This window comes from Bactrocera dorsalis, chromosome 2 (assembly GCF_023373825.1).
Source record: "Bactrocera dorsalis isolate Fly_Bdor chromosome 2, ASM2337382v1, whole genome shotgun sequence".
Lineage (NCBI taxonomy): Eukaryota > Metazoa > Arthropoda > Insecta > Diptera > Tephritidae > Bactrocera > Bactrocera dorsalis.
This window is the reverse complement of record NC_064304.1, coordinates 76,522,507-76,543,673: the sequence shown is the minus strand read 5'-3', so window position 1 is coordinate 76,543,673 and position 21,167 is coordinate 76,522,507. Positions and strand designations below refer to the sequence as shown.

Below are 21,167 nucleotides of genomic sequence, written 5' to 3'. Positions count from 1 at the left end.
ACTGGCCACCAGGGGCTTTTGTACAAAAATTTTTGCCAAAACTTAGTAGTTAAAATTTCGAAAGTATCCAAGGAAATTAAAAACTGAGTACTAGAAGTTCGCTGAGTATTTATTATAAGAATGTTAGAGGTCTCAATACCAAGTTAACTTATTTGTACTTAAACAGTATTAATTGAGATTTTCATATAATTGGATTTACAGAAATATGGTTAAAACCGCATATTTTTAATAGTGAGATCTCAAATAGCGACTTTCAAGTATTTAGATATAATATGATCGACTGAACAAAATCGGGGACGTGCTATATTTGCTGTACATTCTTCTATTCCTTATTCTCGTTCCTGGTACTGACTCATTTGAATTTATTTAATTCTGTCTTATATCTCTGAAAGACGATAGCGCTGATTTACATTAGCGGGATTAATTTGCATTAACATGCGCATTTGAATGTTATGCAAAAATAATTTTTTTAAAATATTCCCGTTTAAAAATTCAAAAATTTGTAATAATAAAATTTAGTATTTCACAATGTTTCACTAAATTTTTTCACATTTTTCACTTTGTATATTTAAATATCCAATTGGCGCCACGTAGCGAAGAGAAGAAACGATTGGCGCGCTGTTGTTGACTCGGCTATAATCGCGTAAGCGGTGTCTACGCCAGTAAAGAAGAAGATATTTAAATACACACTCTAAATATTGAAATAAGTTCACATTTCACTTTTAATAAGGTATAATTGAGTTGTGAACACTTTTCCTTATACATTTATACATGCATAATATGTGATTTATATTTAATATACACAAATAAGTAAAACTCTATGATAATAGGAGATTTTCCGTCTTGTTCTCGATCACAACCAGTTCCATGCTTCGCTTCCTTATCCAGAGAAAACAGAACTAACGGCGCGGTTGTTGAAATCAATGATTTCAAATACATCTGTGTACGCCAGCAGCTGTACACTCTTATAGAAGATTGTAAATGTTTGCTTTTGACTATTCATTTGATTTAAATTTATCTGTTGAACAGGTTTTGATGTACACTACAGTCTTTATAATTCGCTGGATGAATTTCAAGACAATTAACACAGTTTTCAGGTGAATCTACAATATGCTCTTAGAAAATTAACGACTACAATAATCAAGTCCACATATAACGCAATTAAATGGATTTGTACAACAAGTCTTTGTGTAACCAAATTTTGCACAGAGATAACATTGCACAATGTTATTCGACTTAATAGGTGGCTCAACGAATATTGTTTTGTTGTTATTATTGGGTTCAATATCAGCAAACGTTGCTTTGAATGATGACTTCGAATTTGACAATATCCCTTACTTTATGTCCTAGTATTTTTAGCTCAGTTGTTATATTACTAATCTCAGTTGAAAGATGTAAATTTTTAATTACAACTCTATAAGCTCATTATTGTTTGAGTTGGTACGTGGATATACTAATATTCTTGACAGACGACAGCTATGCGAGTTTGAAACAGGACTTTAAAAAAAAGCAGAACAAATGGTTTTTTCGGCAAAATCAATTTATTTTATTCAAAATAGTCTCCTTCTTCTTCAATGCAGCTTTTTGCATGGTCCAAAAGCATGTGGAACGAGTATTTTAGCTCGTTGGCCGGTATGGCCGCCAGTATGCCGGTGCAAGCCTTATGAATGGCCTCCACGTCTGCATAACACTTTCCTTTCATGGGTAAATGCATTTTTCCGAAAATGTGATTTTTGGTCAAATATTCGTCCTTCGAATGTTGAATTCTGAGTAATGTTTGGTCGTTAGTCAATTTATGCGGAACAAACCGTGCGCACACCTTTCGTAAGCTCAAATGTTGGATCAAAATGCGATAAATCGATGTTTTGGAGAGGTTCAATTCCATTTCCATGAATTTCAATGGAACTTTGAAAACGTTGAAACCACTCTGCTAGGGGATAGACTATCATCGTCATAAACTTGTTTCATCAATTGAAACGTTTTGGTAAAAGTTTTACCAATTTTAAAACAAAACTTAATGTTGGCTCCTTGTTCGAAGCTCATTTTCGCACCGATACCAGGAACATACTGACACTTAAAGCCCAATAACTTCCAATCGATGAAATTTCATGAAAGATAGCAGATTCTAACGCCCAATGGCGCCACCAGCGGGCACTAGATTCCTGTTTACTTTGGAACGCACCTTGCATTAGATTGTAATAGATCATCTTCACATTCAAAATAAAGACATGTTACCAAGACATCAACGGTTGCTAAAATTATGAGAGTATCAATTTAAGATTAAAAATATTAAATGAAAAATTAAAAAACAGATTCGGAAGAGAAATCCCCATTTTGATGACCACCATGGCAAACGCACTAAGGATTACGATTTAAGGTCATGCTCCTGGAATGTCCGGTCCCATAATTCGGATGATGCCGCTGCCCAGCTGGTTAATGTCCTCGTTAGAGTGAAGGCTGACATCACCACCGTCCAAGAAATGCGAAGGCCAGTAGGTCCTTTTAGCATTTATTACAGGGGTCATACAAAGGAGCGCAAATTAGATGAGGCATTCGTGGAGGGAGAGAGACTCCGTCGCCTAGTACTGTCATTCATCCCGGTGGATAACCGTCTAGCCACAATCCGCATCAAAGCGAAATTCTTGAACATATCGCTGATTTGAGCACAAACCCCTACGGAAGAGAAGGACGATGTGGTCAAGGGTGCCTTCTATGAGCGCTGCCCCCGCCATGATGTTAAATGATGGAAAAACGATCATGTTGTGATAGACGGAAGACACGTCTCCAGTGTTCTAGACGGGCATACGCTCCGAGGTCCTAACATCGACTCTCCCGCCTCTGCTCTGCAAAAAACGCACGTCAACAAACACAAGGAAGGTTCGACGTCGAGAAGCTGCAATCACAACAGATAGCAAAACGATATTCTACTCGACTTGCACTTCTTCAATCTGAGAACACTCGTCTACAACTCGGTATAAGAGAACTGTGGGATGGCATTTCAAGCTCCTTACGTACAGCTGCAATTGAAACCATTGGTTTTCGGAAAGTGCAAAAGAACAGCTGGTACGACGACGAGTGCGGTGTCGCAGCGGAGAGAAAACAGACTGCCTACCTCGCAACGGTACTATCGACCACAACACGTGCGGGATGGAATAGAACAGAGAGTTTAAGAGGGAAGTGAGACGCATTTGCAGACAAAAAAAGAAAGATGGAGAAATGCGTGAGTATGAAGAGCTTGACAAGCTGGCCGACAGCTGTAATGCTAGAAAATTCTACGAAAAAATGCGGCGTCCAACAGAAGGTTTCAAGACCGGAGCATACTCTAGTAGAACCCCTAAAGGTTATCTAGTGGCGGATGCCCAGAGCATACTAAAATCATGGAGGGAACACGTCTCCAGCCTGCTGAATGGCAATGAAAATGCAACGCCAGAAGACGAATCCGATTCCCTAATTGATTACGATTGAGCAGACGTTCCATTTCCCGACCATGAAGAAGTTCGAATAGCAATTACCCGTCTGAAGAACAACAAAGCAGCGGGGCCCCATAGTTTGCCGGCTAAGCTAATCAAACACGCGGCGAAGAACTGATAAGGAGCATGCATCAGCTTCTGTGTAAAATATGATCGGACGAAAGCATGCCCAACGATTAGAATTTAAGTGTGCTCTGCCCAATCCACAAAAAGGGAGACCTCACAATCTGCGCCAACTACCGTGGGATAAGCTTTATCAACATCGTGTATAAGATTTTATCTAGCGTATTGTGTGAAAAGTTAAAGTCCACCGTCAACAAACTGATTGTACCTTATCGGTGTGGCTTTAGACCTGGCAAATCAACAACCGACCAGATATTCACCATGCGCCAAATCTTGGAAAAGACCTGTGAAAGGATAATCGACACACACCACCTCTTCGTCGATATAAGCTGCTTTCGACAGCACGAAGAGGAGCTGCCTCTATGCCGCGATGTCTGAATTTCGTATTCCCGCAAAACTAATACGGCTGTGTAAGCTAACGTTGAGCAACACAAAGAGCTCCATCAGGATCGGAAAAGGCCTCTCCGTGGAGAAAACAATTCGTGCAGCAGAACTAAACCGAGGGGGTACAATCTTCTATAAGAGTGTACATATGCTGACGTATGCTGATGATATTGATACCATTGGCCTTAACAACCGCCTCGTTACTTCTGCTTTCTCCAGTATAGATAAGGCAGCGAAACAAAAGGGTATGGTGGTGAACGAGGGCAAGACGAAATATCTCCTGTCATCAAACAAACAGTCGTCGCACTCGCGACCAGGCACCAACGTCACTGAAACAGTCATACAGCCTTATCATGAATATTCGCGTGGAATAGTTCACCAGCGAAATATTTCGTTCACCCGAAATCGTTCACCTTACCATGAACGCAGAAAGATTTCGGGTGAACAGCATTTCACATCGAAATTTCGAATGTGAGATGACAGCTGTCAAAACGTCAAATAAAATATTAACAAAGAAACCAAATTGAACGCATTTTACTTTAGTGAAAAATTTAAAATGATTAATATAAATTTAAGGAGACTGCTGTTAGCAGATGAAAATGTGCAAGATCAAAGAGTCGCTCGTAGAAAGATTAGGGATGCTTCAAATCCGCTTGAATTGCAGGATCAATTGTAAATTTGTGTATAATTTGTAAATAATTTGTGATGCAAATAGTATACCAACTATTTGCTATTGTTCCTCTAGGTTTCAGAAATGTTATAGGACCAACAAAACAGCGTTTAAATATCTACTAGACATTACAACAAACAAAGCTTCAAACCCGATGAAATCTTTTGGAATACCCCCAATAGTGAAGTTGGCGGCTTCGCTGCGTTTCTTTGCAGAAGGAGGCTACCAAAAGGGTGTCGGTAGGGAATACGATGTGGGATTGTCACAGTCTGCCTTTAGTGCCACACTAGAAGAGATGCTTGACGTGTTCGAAGTGAATTTATGTCGTTTGTGGATAAAATGGATGAGTAACGAAGAAATGAGAAGTGCTGCTCTTAAATTTTATGAAAAGTATAAAATTCCGAGTGTTATGGGGTGTATTGATGGTACCCATATAAAAATTGTGGGACCAAAACACAATAAGCACTCATTTTATAATCGAAAAGGATACTTTAGTTTAAATGCTCTTGTTGTAAGTACTTTTGTTAAATTATATGTACATACTGTAGGTGTATAAATGCTTCAACACTTATAGGTTTGTGACCAAAAAATGAGGTTTCGATTTATTGATGCGTCGCATCCAGGAGCTTGTCACGACTCTTTAGTGTGGAACGTTTCGGAACTAAAGAGACATATTTGCAATAATCGCAGCAACTTTTGGATGTTAGGTAAATTAGTTTAAACAAATTTTATTTGTAACCATAAAAACATATTTTATGAATAGGCGACGCAGGATATCCTCTGGAATCCTTCTTATTAACACCTTATAGGACACCTGAAGAGGGAAGTGTAGAAGCAAAATTTAATTTAGCTCATTCTCGGTGCCGAAATATTATAGAACGTGCAATTGGGTTGCTTAAAAGCCGATGGAGATGTTTGCTTGGTGCTAGAGAACTTTATTACAGCCCACAGAAAGCAGCTAAAATATTCAATGTGTGCGTAATGTTACATAATTTATGCATTCATTTCAAAGATCAATTTGCTGATATCGTTGAGATACCTGATTGTGACGAAGAGGAATCTCTAGTGACTATGGAGGAGGACAACATAGATTTCGGAATGCAAAGAATGAGCGAAGCGCAAAGAATTAGGAACCAAATAGCTCACTCACTCCCTTAAAGCATTATTACTTCTTTCAATATCGTTTGTAGAAAAAACAAAACTAACTCCATTTTTCTGTAACGAAAAAACTATTTCTTCATTTCTTATAATCCTAATTCAATGAACATAAAATGTATTTCAAATAAAATATAAGTAAAATAAAAAAAAAATTAACATGAGACCACATAAATATAAAATTAAAAATTAATAAAATGTAATTCTGAATAAGTTATCTTTTCATCATTGAAAGCTTCATTTCTTCAATTTCTATTAACCTTCTTGTTTTTTCTAACTTTGCTTTAATTTCTCTTTTTCTCAAATTTTCTATTTCAATATTATGCCGCTTATTTTCTATCGTTTGATTTTTTAGTTCTTTTAATTCTTCTTCCTTTAAATTGTTTAAAATTGTGAAATTTTTATTCAACGCCCTTGTATTGTCTTCAATTCTCCTTATCCGTTTTAAGATTTCTTTTTGCACTTCTATTTCTTCTTCTAATATCACAGATGTGCCCTTTCTTTTAGAGGATGACGGCGCATCTTTAAGAAAGGGGTTCCTTTTTGGAGTTTGCTGTGGACTTTTGTTCACAATTGTTTCTGCGTCCAATTCACTCTCAGTTGTGCTTAGCGGCTGAAATCCGTGTGACACTATTCCTTCCAATCCCTCAACGCTATTTGTCATGCCAGTGATTGCTACAATAGTTTCCTCCGATGTTGACAGTTTATGATGCAGGTTTGGTCCCCCACCAGTGCCTCTAATTTGTTCCGCATTAAACGTCAACTTTTTGCGTACGTAACGCTTTTGGTCATTCCAAACCTTTAACAGATTTTTGTAATAATTATTTTAAAATTTTACTAGCCAGTGCTAATATGAAAATTACCCTTTTCCACTCAGACACCGTTTTAGTCGGAGGCCCAGCACTGTTCAAATCCGCGGCCGTTTCCTTCCATAACGCTTCTTGTCTGTCTTTTCCTTGTTTAGAGAAGCCAGCCGCTAAATCAGGATTTTCTGCCATTTTACTGAGCAAAATTTCAGATTGCGTTTTATTAATCGATTTTGACCTTAAAATAATTGTTTTTAAATTATATAAAAATAGGAATTTTTATCTAATTTTTATTGATACTTACATGATTCAAATATATTTCGCGCACAAAATTTTAACGAAAAATTTCACCAATAATTTGACAATTATTTCGCCGTTGATGCCGTTCACGATAGGGTGGAAATAATTCGAAGCGAACTGTTTCGCATGGTGAATATTCAAAATAGCATAGGTGAACGGCATAGGCGAAATGTGAATCATTCCACACGAAATGAAAATTCACGATAAGGCTGATAATTTCGAGTTGTAGATAATTTCGTCTATCTTGGAACCAGCATCAACACCAACAACAACGTCAGCCTCGAAATCCAACAGAGAATATCTCTTGCTAACAGGTGCTAGTTCGGACTAAGTAGGCAATTGAGAAGAAAAGTCCTCTCTCGAAGGATAAAAACAAAACTCTATAAGCCAATCATTATTCCCGTCCTATTATATGGCGCAGAGGCATGGACGATGACAACTTCTGACGAGTCGACGTTACGAGTTTTCGAGAGAAAAGTTCTGCGAAATATTTATGGTCCTTTGCGCTTCGGACTCGGCGAATATCGCAATCGATGGAACGATGAGCTGTACGAGATATACGATGACATTGGCATAGTTCAGCGAATTAAAAGACAACGACTACTCTGGCTAGGTCATGTTGTCCGAATGAACGAAAACACTTCAGCTCTGAAAGTATTCAACGCTGTACCTGCCGGGGAAGCAGAGGAAGAGGAAGACCTCCACTCCACGGAAGGTGGAAAAGGACCTGGCTACGCTTGGGATATCCAATTGGCGGCACGTAGTGAAAAGAAAAAACGACTGGCACGCTGTTGTTAACTCGGCTATAATCGCGTAAGCAGTTGTTACGTCAATTAAGAAGAAGAAAGTGTATAATAAAAAACGAAACTTTAAAGTTATAACTTAAAATACAATTTAAACGTGTAAAAAGTGTGCATCATCTCGATCATTCGATTAAACGTTGTGTTTGAATATTCAAAAAAACGATGCACACAAAATAAAGAGAAGTACATAACTCGTAAAAATGAGAACCGTTGCAACATTGAGTGTGCAACGAAAAGGGAAGTTGTCAGAGAGAAATTGCTCAACAACAGGTATGAAAGCAACACTCATACGTCGTTCGAGCAGAGAACATAAAACATATTTTATGTTACATACTTTATCAGCTGACTTTTTGACATGGTTGCATTCATTACCTCGTAAATTTACGCACATTGTTTGCTCAACGAAAAAATTACGGAAAGTTATTTGGTGTCAGTAAATAAATTTTCATACAAATTTTGACAATTCATTACGCAATGGTAAACTTATACCGTTTACGAGGCTTTTACACGTTTAAACGAATATCACTAATGTCTTTCATAATTTGGTTTCCTGTAACAACCAATACAAAATATCTTTGATAAGTTGTAAATAAAACACTGATTCGTCTTGCTATTCCTTACATTTTCATTTAGATAAATTTATAAATAACATGAGAGCGTATTCGTAGGAGCAAAAAGAACGCTCTCATCAAGATGTAATGGAATTTGAGAAACAAAACTAAAGCCTGTTTACTAAGAGCATGATAGGTGTTGACGCCGCTCCCGTCCAATTTCTTTTGCCACGTCTGTATCGACATAGCAATCTTTTCTTTTCCTCTTTTTCGAAGTTTTTTCGAAGTTTAATTCGCGCGCAACTAAACTCTAACTAAAATGTTGCGCGCTCTCTCCTTTTGCGACCGCTTAGCTATACAGACGTGGTAAGTGTTTGTCTAATTTGTTATTTTAAAAATACATTTATTATATGAAACCTTTTGTTTTATTTAATATTTCTGTGGAATAATTGCGCCGACCGTTTCCCCACGGCCAACATGGAACGAGCGAGCACTGTGCTCCACCACCCGAATTATCGAATAACTACTTGTATATTTGGCGATTAGTAAGAAAAATTTCTACGGAACATGTCAGGAAAAGCAAAACTGTACTTTTTAAACATTTGGAGTGGAATTTAAACTATCATTTTTAAAAATTATTCCTAAAGGAATGTTTTATATTTTCCGATAAATTATTTATGCATACATATGTACAGTTTTTGTGTATTTTTATAGAGTTGAATTTTTCCAGTTTTATATTATACATAAAAGCAAAAAAAAAGATGTAAACTATATTTTAAATTGAAAATATTAAAAAAATCGTAGAAATAAAACTTCCTTAATTGATCCGTAATAGTTAGACTCTTGGCCCCACTATGCGGCGGCCTCCATGATTTCCTATTAATTCGAAATTAATTTACTAAATTCGATTACTACCACTTTTTTTCTGCTAATTGTGAGAGACTTTTTTTTTAAAAATTACAACAATAAGTGAATAAAGACAATTTTAGAAATTCTGGCATTAAAGTTAACCAGAGCGATCGATTTTCGATGCAAGACAACTATAAAGAAGAAAAAACGTTAACTTAGGCTGCACAGAACCTAAAATACCCCTAATATTGTATATATAAAATTCCTTACAAGATTATTGATCGATCAGTTTGTATGACAGTTATACATATGCTTTAGTGACTCGATCTGAATAATTTGTTCGGAGATAGCAATAAATCGAAAGGATATGTGCAAAATTTCAGATCGATATCTCTAAAACTGAGGGACTAGTTCGCTTATACACAGATGGACTGCCCGTCTGATTAAATCAACTCAGATTGTCATGCTGATCATATATAGTTCTACTGAGTATTAAAATTTGTGGCAAACTTAATGTACGCTGTTCAGAGTATAATAATTGAAACAATTGTAGACATCATTATTTTTAAAGAACAGAGTATAATAGTTTCGGTTACCTAAAGGTTGTTTGTATCAACTAAAAAAATTAAGATAGCTATAAACAAGATTATATATTATATAAGTCAATGATCAGGATGATAAAATAAGTTTAATTCCGAGTGACTGTCTGTCCGTCTGTAATTTGAGTAAAAATTACACCTGTGTAAAAAGGACACCTCTGCAACGCCCACAAACCGCCATTAAACAAAAACTAAGATATATAATAGGAATTTCGCACCGTGGATTGTATTCGCAAGGGGCAACTGTGCGCGAAACAATGGGGTTGGTCCCGCTCTCTAAAATATTTAATGTACATAAAAAAAAACAAATTTAAAATGGAAGAAGTTGGATGATAACCACGTCCACTCCCCACGTAACGGAAATGTTAAAAACTACTAAATTGTGCCACCGAGACTCGGGACCAGCCCGACCGATTCGATATATTTCATTCCACGGACATTATTATGCTAAGGTGCAAAAAAGAGTAAAATAGGACTACAACTACTCATAATTACATTAGATTAGATCACTTTCAGTATACAAAACCAGAAACAATTATATAATGAGATAACACTTTGCACGAATAACGACTTTGAAGTATGCCACCTTATGACCAAAAATTGTCAAATGTGTGAAATATATGTACAATTAAAACTCAATTCTGTGTACCAAAAATGTGTTGAATCGGATCAATACTTTCCTGAGTTCCCATATACCTAATATAAAGATTGTCGCACTTCCAGGTGACAATATACTGGATATATCGGCTAATCTTTGAGTTAACTCATTGAAATTTACAGAACGCGTTTTACTCTTTGTGCCAAAAGTATATACAATTGGACGAAAACTTTGCTAGCCCCCATATAAATATTATGACTTTACTCCATTATACTACCCCAACTCCACCACTACGTATACTGATTTCGTTTTTCTAATAATTCGTATGCCGAATTCGCCGGTCAGTATGTGAGTTAAGAACAACACCCCTCATTCGTGATAAAGTAATTTTTTTTAATAATAAAACTTATTGATTAATCAAATGAGAAATGATTGACAGTCTATTTCTTAGCAAGACTATTTTTAATTAAAAATTAATTAATTTCATTTTTTTTCTTGGTTACTGTCAGTATTTTCCTTTATAAATTTAGTCTCAATTAAAGAAAAAAAGTATATAGAAAATGCCATACAATGTTCGACTACCTTCTTTTAGGCAAGAATACATGTCAACCAGGTGTAAACAGGTAAGCGGATGTAGTGATTTACCCTCATTCTTTTTCTTTAAAAATTAAATATGTAAATATTCAGAATTTTATTACGAATCCAACGATATATGATTGACTTTCCAAATCGTGACAAAGCTAATGAGTTCGAATAGCAATTACCCGTCTGAAGAACAACAAAGCAGCGGGGCCCCATAGTTTGCCGGCTAAGCTAATCAAACACGCGGCGAAGAACTGATAAGGAGCATGCATCAGCTTCTGTGTAAAATATGATCGGACGAAAGCATGCCCAACGATTAGAATTTAAGTGTGCTCTGCCCAATCCACAAAAAGGGAGACCTCACAATCTGCGCCAACTACCGTGGGATAAGCTTTATCAACATCGTGTATAAGATTTTATCTAGCGTATTGTGTGAAAAGTTAAAGTCCACCGTCAACAAACTGATTGTACCTTATCAGTGTGGCTTCAGTCCTGGTAAATCAACAACCGACCAGATATTCACCATGCGCCAAATCTTGGAAAAGACCCGTGAAAGGAGAATCGACACTCACCACCTATTCGTCGATTTCAAAGCTGCTTTCGACAGCAAGAAAAGGAGCTGCCTTTATGCCGCGATGTCTGAATTTGGTATCCCCGCAAAACTAATACGGCTGTGTAAACTGACGTTGAGCAACACGAAAAGCTCCGTCAGGATCGGGAAGGACCTCTCCGAGCCGTTCGATACCAAACGAGGTTTCAGACAAGGCGACTCCCTATCGTGCGACTTTTTCAATCTGCTGCTGGAGAAAATTATTAGAGCTGCAGAACTGAATCGAGCAGGTACAATCTTTTATAAGAGTGTACAGCTGCTGGCGTATGCCGATGATATTGATATCATCGACCTCAACACCCGCGCCGTTAGTTCTGCTTTCTCCAGACTGGACAAGGAAGCAAAAGAAATGGGTCTGGCAGTGAACGAGGGCAAGACGAAATATCTCCTGTCATCAAACAAACAGTCGTCGCACCCGCGTCACTGTTGACAGTCATAACTTTGAAGTTGTAGATAATTTCGTCTATTTAGGAACCAGCATTAACACCACCAACAATGTCAGCCTGGAAATCCAACGCAGGATTACTCTTGCCAACAGGTGCTACTTCGGACTGAGTAGGCAATTGAAAAGTAAAGTCCTCTCTCGACGAACAAAAACCAAACTCTATAAGTCGCTCATAATTCCCGTCCTGCTATATGGTGCAGAGGCTTGGAAGATGACAACAACCGATGAGTCGACGTTGCGAGTTTTCGAGAGAAAAGTTCTGCGAAATATTTATGGTCCTTTGCGCGTTGGCTACGGCGAATATCGCATTCGATGGAACGATGAGCTGTATGAGTTATACGACGACATTGACATAGTTCCGTGAATTAAAAGGCAGTGGCTAGTCATGTCATACGTATGGGCGAAAACACTTCAGCTCTGAAAGTATTCGACGCAATACTCCAACGGGCACCACTTTTCGAAAAAAAGAAACGACTGGCGCGCTGTTGTTAACTCGGCTATAATCGTGTAAGTGGTGTCAGTAAAGAAGAAGATATTAAATGAAAAGAAAACAGAGTAGTAGATTATATAAGTTATTATATGAGATGTTATCAAAAAGGGGAAGGAGGATGAAATTACTGACGAAAATATAGAATATTCCCTAAACATAGTTAACAATATAGATGACATAAATGCAAACAATTCACTCAGCAGGAGAAAATTTACAAGATCATTTTTATATCACAAATGAAATAGTCCATAAATATTACACAAATTATCTTAACATAGAATAAATTAGACGAACTACATATAGTACAATGAAAATGGATTATACGGATTTCGGAATATGTTTTCGATAGATTAGGTGAAATATTAAAAAAATACATAACAAAAGGAAAAGAATTAATATATTTAGAACTATCTGAGCGACAGTATAATATAGTTCAAGAGAAACTAATATACATGTTTTCAAACGATAAACAATAAGAATTTATAAAAAACACAAAGAGAGCATAGAATTTAAAACAGGAGATGAATACTTTTTTTATAGTAGGAGGAAGCTTAGTAAGCCGGAATGCTTGAAAACCAAGAGCAATGAAAGAAAAATGTTCAGGGTCTTTTATACACTATGTACACGTCGGACAATATGGACTAAAATCATGATGATATTTGTATAAGTAGCTTCTAAGGCACCTAGTATAGCCACTGAATATTTGGGTCAGGTGGAAATCCAAGTCCCCATTTTGTCTACCTATCCACAAATGTCCGGAATCAGTCTGTGGGTATTTTTTAGTACCACCTTTCCATCTTTTCCCACTTATTGCACACTTCGCAGTATTAACTACTTCCCATAGTGCGTCAAGAGCGGACCTCATTTTTTATAAAGCCTTATTGTCTCTTTGATAATCCGCCGGCTTTTTGAATTGCTAACTCCAAGCAGTTGCTTACATTGCTTTCGTACACTTTCCCAATCATATCGAGCATGCACAGAGGTCGATAAGATGAAGGCTTTTCTGGTGTTTTTTTTTTGGTTTTGGGAGTAGAACGAGTCCCTGTACCCTCCACGGATCGGGGAACCCCTCTTCTAATATACACGCATTGTATATGTTAACAAACATACTGAATCTAAGAGACATGGCTTTTTTAAGGGCTCTGGTATACCATCTATTCCAGGCGCTTTGTTTTTTTTTATCTTTTCACTATAGCCAATAGTTCTTCTTCTGTGACTAATAGGGGTGGCTCTGTAGCTTCGTTTCGCTTAACATAGGAAATGGAAGCATAAGTCTACAACAATGCTTTGGCAACATTTATGTTAAATGATGTGTTCTTATGTTGCTCCGACTTGTTTTTCAATTTCGACATACAATTCTTGTATGCCGTTCCCCAGGGGTTTATGTTTGCTTCTTCACAGAGCTTTTTAAAACAGGATCTTTTACTACAGGTAATTGCTGACTTCAGGAGCTTTTTTTGGTATTTAAATGCTTCTCTGAGATGGATTTCGTTTTCACCTCCCTGGTTACGCTGAAAGCGGCGACTAGCTGAGTGACAGAGCTCCCTCAGCTTGGCAATTTCTTCGTTCCGGCTTTCGCTTTTTATTATATTTCTCCCTGCGCATAGTTGAGTCACATGCTGGAACTAGTTCCTTACGCACCGCGGATACTAAGTGGGCGGCGTCCTCGCCTGGTGTCTTTGCTGCCAACTTCGTTTGCGAGAGGTGTTTCCCCGACAGATTTCCGTTTCTTGGGAGAACAAATATTCAGCAATTACAACCCTATGGTCGCTATTTATGTAGATGTCTGACATCTTCCACTTAGTATGCCTGCTAAGCGCGTTATTAGCAAACGTTAAGTTTATCATGGAACCTTTATTTCTCTTTTGAAAGGTATTTTGTGTGCCACTGTTTAAAATCGTAATGTTTGTTTGACTCAAAAATTCTAGAATGAGGCGACCACGTTGATTTGTAATTCTGCCACCCCAAGCAGTAGACCATGCGTTAAAATCTTCCACTATTATTATTGGCGATTTGCTTCTGATCTCTAGAGACAACTCCAGGAGAAAGTCCACAAATTCGCTAATTGTTGCGCTAGGACGAGCATAGCAGCTTACAAAATATATTCCTTGTATAATCGCCCATGTAAGGCCGTTATGAGCTTCTTTGAAGCGTGATGTGCTATTTGAGTGCCGCTTCGAGTTTTCGCAGATTTTTTATATTTTACTTTCTCAGGTTTTGAATCCCACGCTACTTTTACAATGCGTCGCAGATTTCTTCTGGGGTGATTATCTCATCCAAGTCCTTACTCATAATGGTAATACTATGAGTGTTTGGCTGTATTACGGCCATCTCGCCAATAACTCTCACTAGGGCGCTTTCGAACGTGTCGGCTCTCTTATCTGTTTGGTTTTTTAATTCAATAAGCAGGTATCCTTTGAGGGTTTTTCTGATGTACCTCACATTTGAACACAATTCTTCAAGACAACTGTCACATTTTATTTTTTACAGGATATCCGCATACAATACTCCCTCCTTGTTTGTTAAGATAATAGGGTCTGGTTTCGGTCTAGTTCTCATCTCGATCGGTTTGTTCTTTCTAACCAAGTCTACCCATTTTTCACCAGCGGGCTTATCTCCCGAACTGTCTTTATGCATGATTGCAGTGACCTCACTATATTTTGCCTGCACTTGTGGACTCATGTTTTTGCGTTTCTTCGTTGGTGGTAAATATCCCGATATCTCGCGTAGCCTATTTGGGGTATTTTTATCACTTTAGGGAATACCTGCGACGCTTTCCCAACCATGACTCTTTTCGACGGATTCTCTTTTTTCTGCGTTGTCATACAAGTTTGTGATACAACTTACAAGATCACGCATACCTTGATTTATACGCCTTTGACCAGACCATCCTTTCGAGCTCCCTATTTTTTTACCCACTTTGCAGAAAAGATGAAGCTGTAAAACAAATTTTGTTATACAGTAGAGATTTAGTAAAGTTAAGATGCACAAAAGATAAGTATATGGAAAAGTTAAGCAGACATGATGAAAGAAAAACAAAATCCAGGCTCAACGGAACCATAATGGGCGGCTTCCTGGTCAGCGTCTATTCACCATGTTAGGTGCGGCTGATATTACAATCTTGACCGGTACACAACGCGGCGCACTGGAAGTCCCTGGGTATCTTGTCAGCGATGTCTCCACTGGCAGGATGAAAAGGGTGATGTGAGCTTGTTCTGTCGAAGCGTGGTTTATCAGTAAACAGTCACTTCGGTCTCTGGTCAGCAGCGGTGTACATGACTGCATGATGAGCAATGGCACTCAAAGCCCTGGCAGCATGTTTTTAGAAACGGATTTATCCAGGAAAACGCCAACCATTAGCGGATCTAGCGAAGCTGACCCCTTCAAACGTGCACCAAGATTGATGCGATCACCAAAACGGGCGCTCGTTGTTGAAAAGCCTGTAAGAGCGAGGTAGTCACCACTTGCGCTGCAAGACAGCACGCCTCAATCGGAACCAGCGCAACCGAAGAGTGACATTATGCCTGAAGTAGGGGACATGATCAAGAGGCCAACGGCAGCAATGAAACTGCCTCAACGATCGATTAATAATCAGATCCGTGATCTGCTTACTTCTGTGACGCGACTCCACGCACACGCCCAAAGCGAGTACAACAGAGTCAAGGAAAGCAGACGAAATGCCCACCTAAGGCTCACAGGAGCAGACTCAACGCCGAAAAGACCCCGCGAGGATGAGCAGCTGACGCGAAAGACACCGCCTTAAAAAAAAGCCAGCCAAGAGAAAATCCAAAAGAGGAGCACCGCGTGCAAGAGGAATGAAGGAAACATTCCTACAAAAGAACGGAAGGAAGAGGAAAAAGCAAATGAATGGACACAGGTGAAACGAAAAACATAAAACCCGATTAAAAAGGCTGTTTTTGCTCCACGTCCGAGAGCCGTCAAAAAGGAGGATACTCTGAAAGAGCTTGGCGAGAACGTCTCACGGATCCGGAATACTGCTTGAAATTAAGAAGGCCCAGATAAAGGACACGGGAGCATATGAAAGGGAGATATGCAAGGTTCTAGGCGACCAGGCGCAAAAAAGAGCCCTGAACCACGAGATATCAGTGGAGATCTGAGACCTGGACGAAATAACCACCATGAAGGACATAGCGGTAGCAATATACTCACAAATTAAAGATCTGAGTTCCTTTGACGTAAATGCGATCAAAACCATCAGACAGGCGTACGCGGGTACGCAGACGGCAGTCATCAGTCTTTCCGTAGCTGACTTAAAACGGCTGCTTGACGCCATAAGATCAAAATTGGATGGGTGGTCTGCAGAATAAGAGAAAATCCGAACCTCAGAAAGTGTTTCAGGTGCCTGGAATACGGCCATCTGGCGAGGGCATGTACGAGTGAGGAAGATGGAAGCAAATGTTGTGCTAAATGTGGTAGAAAGAGATATTTCGCAAAGGAATGTGATAAAAGCTTGTTGTGTGCAGCATGCAAAAGCAGCGGGAAAAAGGAAACCGGCCACCGGATTGGAAGTGTCCTCTGTATCAAGCGGCGCGTAAAAAGACAAAATGAGAGTCCTAATCAACCTAAACTATTGTGAAGCTGCTCAAAAGCTGCTGAAACAAACAATCTTCGAAAACAGGATAGATGTGGCGATAGTGTGTGAGCAATATAAAAACATAAACGCTGGCACATGGATCTCCGACAAAGAAAACAAAGCTGCCATATGGGCCTGTGGGGGACGCCTTCCAAGATAAGCCGCTCTTGGGCAGATCTTACTATACACGAGCGAAAATAGGAGGCATTTATTTCTACTGCTGCTATATTCCCCCGAGTGTGTTGCAAGGAGACTACGAAATAATTCTCGATGAACCAGTCCAAGACGCCCTCATTACCACGGCAAACGTGATAGCAGGCGATTTCAATGCATGGGCAATTGAATGGGCTACACAATCAGGCGGAATAATGCTCTACTAAGAGCGTTTTCTATGTTAGACGCCGTGCTGCTCAATACCGGCGGTAGAAACACTTTTGAAAAGAATGGACGCAGATCGATAATAGATATTACATTCGCCAGCAGCACGCTGGTTCGACCTGCAAATTGGAAAGTGTGCGACTTTTACATACGAGGTGTGTTCAAAAAGTATCGCGAATTTTGTGTTTTTTCAAAAAATATTTATTTATTCATGAATATCTATTTTGTCCCCTTCAAAGTAATCCCCATGAGATATTATAAACTTGTGCCAACGGTTTTTCCAATCTTCGAAGCACTTCAAAAAATCATTTTTTTTTTTAAGTTATACTTCTTATACGAGTTCGGAAAAGGTTGCGATAGATTTAGGTTATGCAACCTTGCTCAATATGAATCTAACGCAACCTTGCTCCATATGAATGTAACGCAACCTTGTCTGCGAAGATGTTCGAGCAGCAAGCGAAGCGGTGACAATCGGCGATCGTTTGTTCGTTTGTTTCGGCACAGCTCGGCTTTTCTACCAACAACACAATGTTGCCATGCTTATGCTGTTGTTGTTTTCGTAGAACAATGCTTCAATTTTTGGTTGGTGACATATTCACATGTGTGCGCATATGTATGCTTGTATGCTTGTGTATTATTGAAGTTATACTCCTTTTTCTTTCGTTTGTGTTTCATTTTTGCGAATTCTCAACTATTTTGCGTATCTTTTGGTTGAAATACTCTGCGTTGGCCGTTGAAAAATTAACACTATACTTCACAGAATCATTTCTGTGTGTCTTCATTTCCATTTTTGGAAATCGACCCGCGATGACGAGGTATATCGTTTTATCTGACAGCGTGAGGTTTAAGAAGTTGATTTCTAATTTTGTCTTGTGGCATATTTGTTGAAATGCAACCCTTTAGCAACTTACATTTTTGAGTAACCCTGATTTTTAGTTTTGTAAGAAACCCAAAAACCAGAACATTCTTTTCACTAGCATTTTAACTTTTGAATAAACTACATCTTTTGTCTTGGATCCGTGCAGTGCAAAAGTAAGAAATCCAACAGGTTATGGGCCCAGGTGCAAATTCCTGGGAACCTAGTAAATCGCGTTAAGTAATAAAAAAAAATATGAGTTCGTCGCTTTTTAACATAGAAAAATTGGATGAGTCATGGAACTTGCAGCTACAAAGTGTGCTTGTCCATCAAGAGCGGTGAATTGCCCGCTCCAAAAGAAGGTGCCGATGCAAAAGCTGTGTTGCTGTGGAAGGCAAAAGATGATAAGGCAAAAGCAACAATAATCCTCAGCATTACGCCTATGCAGATAAGCCACATTAAAAACTGCAAATCGGCGAAAGAGGCGTGGAAATGTCTACAAGAAGTGCATAGACCAAAAGGGCCTGTGAGAAAGGTAACTTTGTTCAAACAGTTACTTGGAATTCGAATGAATGACGGTGAGTGTGCCCAGCAATACGTTTGCAAGTTCACGGCAGTCGCAGAGAAGCTTGCTGAAATGTGTCTCCAGGATGATTTAATCGTTATTATGTTTCTTGCAAGTCTGCCGAAATCATTTCAGAGTTTGGTGGTTGCTTTGGAGTCTCGCGATGAGCTACCAAATCTCACTGCTGTTAAAATTAAGTTAATAGAAAAAGCCGAGCGACGTAAAACATGCCAGTTTGAGCATACCGAGGGTAGCGTGCAAGCTTTCGTAGCACACGCAAACACAAACGCAAGAAAAAAATATTTTGAACATGCAAAATCGAACGACAGCGCAAGTACCGCAAGCACACGCAATGACAATAGCAAAAAATCAAATTTAAAATGTTACAGTTGTGGCAAAAAAGGTCATTTCGCCGCACAATGTAAAGGAAAAGATCGAGAAAAATCTTCGCATCAAAATGTAACAAGAAACGGACTATTTGCTGCTGTTAGTAGCAGAATTTTACACAACGATGTTTGGTGCGTTGACAGCGGCGCTTCTTCACACTTATGTTGTAACCGCAACATGTTTGATGAGTTCGAGCCGTGTGAAGAATCAATTATGTTAGCGGCGGAACACAAAATATTAGCAAAAGGCAAAGGTGTTGTTCGATTGAGAACAAACGAGTTTGATGTGACTCTCGTGCCGGGTCTACAGTGCAACTTTGTGTCGGTTGCCAGAGCAGTTAACAGTGGCTACATTGTCGAATTCAAAGGAAACACGGCGAAGATCTTCGACAAGCACGGAGGAATAATATTATGTGCACAAAAGGTCAGAGATATATATTTACTTGAAATAAATAAAAATAAATTGTTCTTTGCGAGGAAAATTGCTGACGACGTCATGAAGTGGCATAATAGATTTGGCCATCTGAATTTCGCAAGTTTACGGCAGCTTAGTAATAAGCAGATGGTGTTTGGACTTCCGATTAACATACCGACTTATGTCAACGGCGGCCATATAGTAGCTCACAAAATTATGCAGCCGATGTATTGGGGGTGGTGCATACTGATGTTTGCGATAACCTTCATGGATGATAAAATGCGCTATATATTCGTGTACTTTTTACGGCACAAAAGCGAGGTGTTCGAAAAATTCAAGGAATTTAAAGCAATGACAGAGCGTCAAACTGGGCAGAAATTAAAAATACTAAGAAGCGACAATGGGACAGAGTTTGTCAACAATATTTTTGATGAATATTTAAAAGCGAATGGCATTTTACGGCAACTTACGGTCCCGTATACGCCACAGCAAAATGGTGCTGCTGAGAGGTTAAATCGCACTCTACTTGAAATGGCAAGGTGTATGTTGCTGGGTGCAGGTCTCAAACAGTCGTTATGGGGTGAAGCGGTATCTACGTCCGCGTATTTGCGGAATCGTTCTCCAACCAAAGCGTTAGATAGTGTAACGCCTTATGAAGCATGACATAGGCATAAGCCAACGGTGGCGCATTTAAGAGCGTTTGGATCATTTGCAGTGGCACTTGATAAACGGCAGCGAGACAAATTCAAGCCAAAGGGTAAAGAATATGTTATGGTAGGATATTCTGACACTTCAAAGGCGTATAGATTGTACGATAAAGAAGCAAAGTGTTTGATTGTTAGTAGGGATGTATACTTCATCGAGCAAACGCAACACAAGCAACAGCATGAGGCAATTTTAGACGTATTGAATCCGATACATGTTCACGTTTCCGATGATGAGCAGATGGCTCAGGTACCTGTCATTCAAGTTGATGAGGCAAACGATAACGCGAACGAAGATGAAGTTGTAGATGATGGTGGCATGCAGCCAGAGAAAAGTGATGACGATTTCGAGTCTGCTGAAGATGAACTAACTCTGCTTAAACGTGGGCCAGGTAGACCTAGATTAATGCGTACTGGTGAATGCGGTAGACCGAAAAAACAACATAATTACCTGAGCTTGTTGACGTATGACGATATTAAAGTACCTGATACAGTAGGTGAGGCGTTATCAAGTGAACTTTCTGGCGATTGGTACAATGCAATGAAAGTTGAATACGAATCGTTTTTGAAGAACAAGTCCTGGGAACTTGTGAAGCTACCAAGAGAGCAAAAACCAGTGCGTAATAAATGGGTGTTCGCGATCAAAAGAAATAAGGATGGAAATGTAGAACCGTTTAAAGCGAGGTTGATTGCGAAAGGGTGTTCGCAAATTTACGGTGTAAACTATACCGAGACTTTTTCACCCGTCGTACGTTACAATACCATCCGAATGATTTTTGCGATAGCAGCGGAATACCGTTTGCACTTACATCAAATGGATGTATCCACCGCTTA

General features: G+C 38.9%; 3 protein-coding genes across 4 annotated transcripts in view; 1 reads left to right on the top strand and 2 right to left on the bottom strand.

The window, feature by feature from the left end:
* The window catches only part of LOC105231136 (ubiquitin-conjugating enzyme E2 G1), a 539,049-nt gene that overhangs the window by 469,111 nt on the left and 48,771 nt on the right, over window positions 1–21,167 (bottom strand). The gene's annotated exons all lie outside the window — the stretch shown is intronic.
* Window positions 4,323–5,805, top strand: LOC125776672 (putative nuclease HARBI1). The gene is made up of 4 exons (XM_049450179.1): window positions 4,323–4,649; window positions 4,723–5,158; window positions 5,222–5,354; window positions 5,411–5,805. Exons 1-4 carry the CDS (start codon window positions 4,534–4,536, stop codon window positions 5,803–5,805), a joined length of 1,080 nt encoding a protein of 359 aa, XP_049306136.1. The 5' UTR covers window positions 4,323–4,533.
* On the bottom strand, window positions 6,017–6,929 carry LOC125776704 (uncharacterized). Its single transcript, XM_049450243.1, has 3 exons — window positions 6,913–6,929; window positions 6,666–6,846; window positions 6,017–6,601 (listed from the first exon to the last, which is right to left on the bottom strand). Coding segments are annotated over exons 1-3 (768 nt in total). The 5' UTR covers window positions 6,915–6,929.

Bases quoted from the DNA above. Each gene is read 5' to 3' on its own strand.
- LOC125776672 (XM_049450179.1), top strand. From the start codon at position 4,534: ATGATTAATATAAATTTAAGGAGACTGCTGTTAGCAGATGAAAATGTG. The intron at 4,650-4,722 runs GTAAATTTGTGT...TTGTTCCTCTAG, and splicing joins CTTGAATTGCAGGATCAATT to GTTTCAGAAATGTTATAGGA. The intron at 5,355-5,410 runs GTAAATTAGTTT...TTTTATGAATAG, and splicing joins CAGCAACTTTTGGATGTTAG to GCGACGCAGGATATCCTCTG.
- LOC125776704 (XM_049450243.1), bottom strand. The intron at 6,602-6,665 runs GTAATTTTCATA...AATCTGTTAAAG, and splicing joins CGGTGTCTGAGTGGAAAAGG to GTTTGGAATGACCAAAAGCG.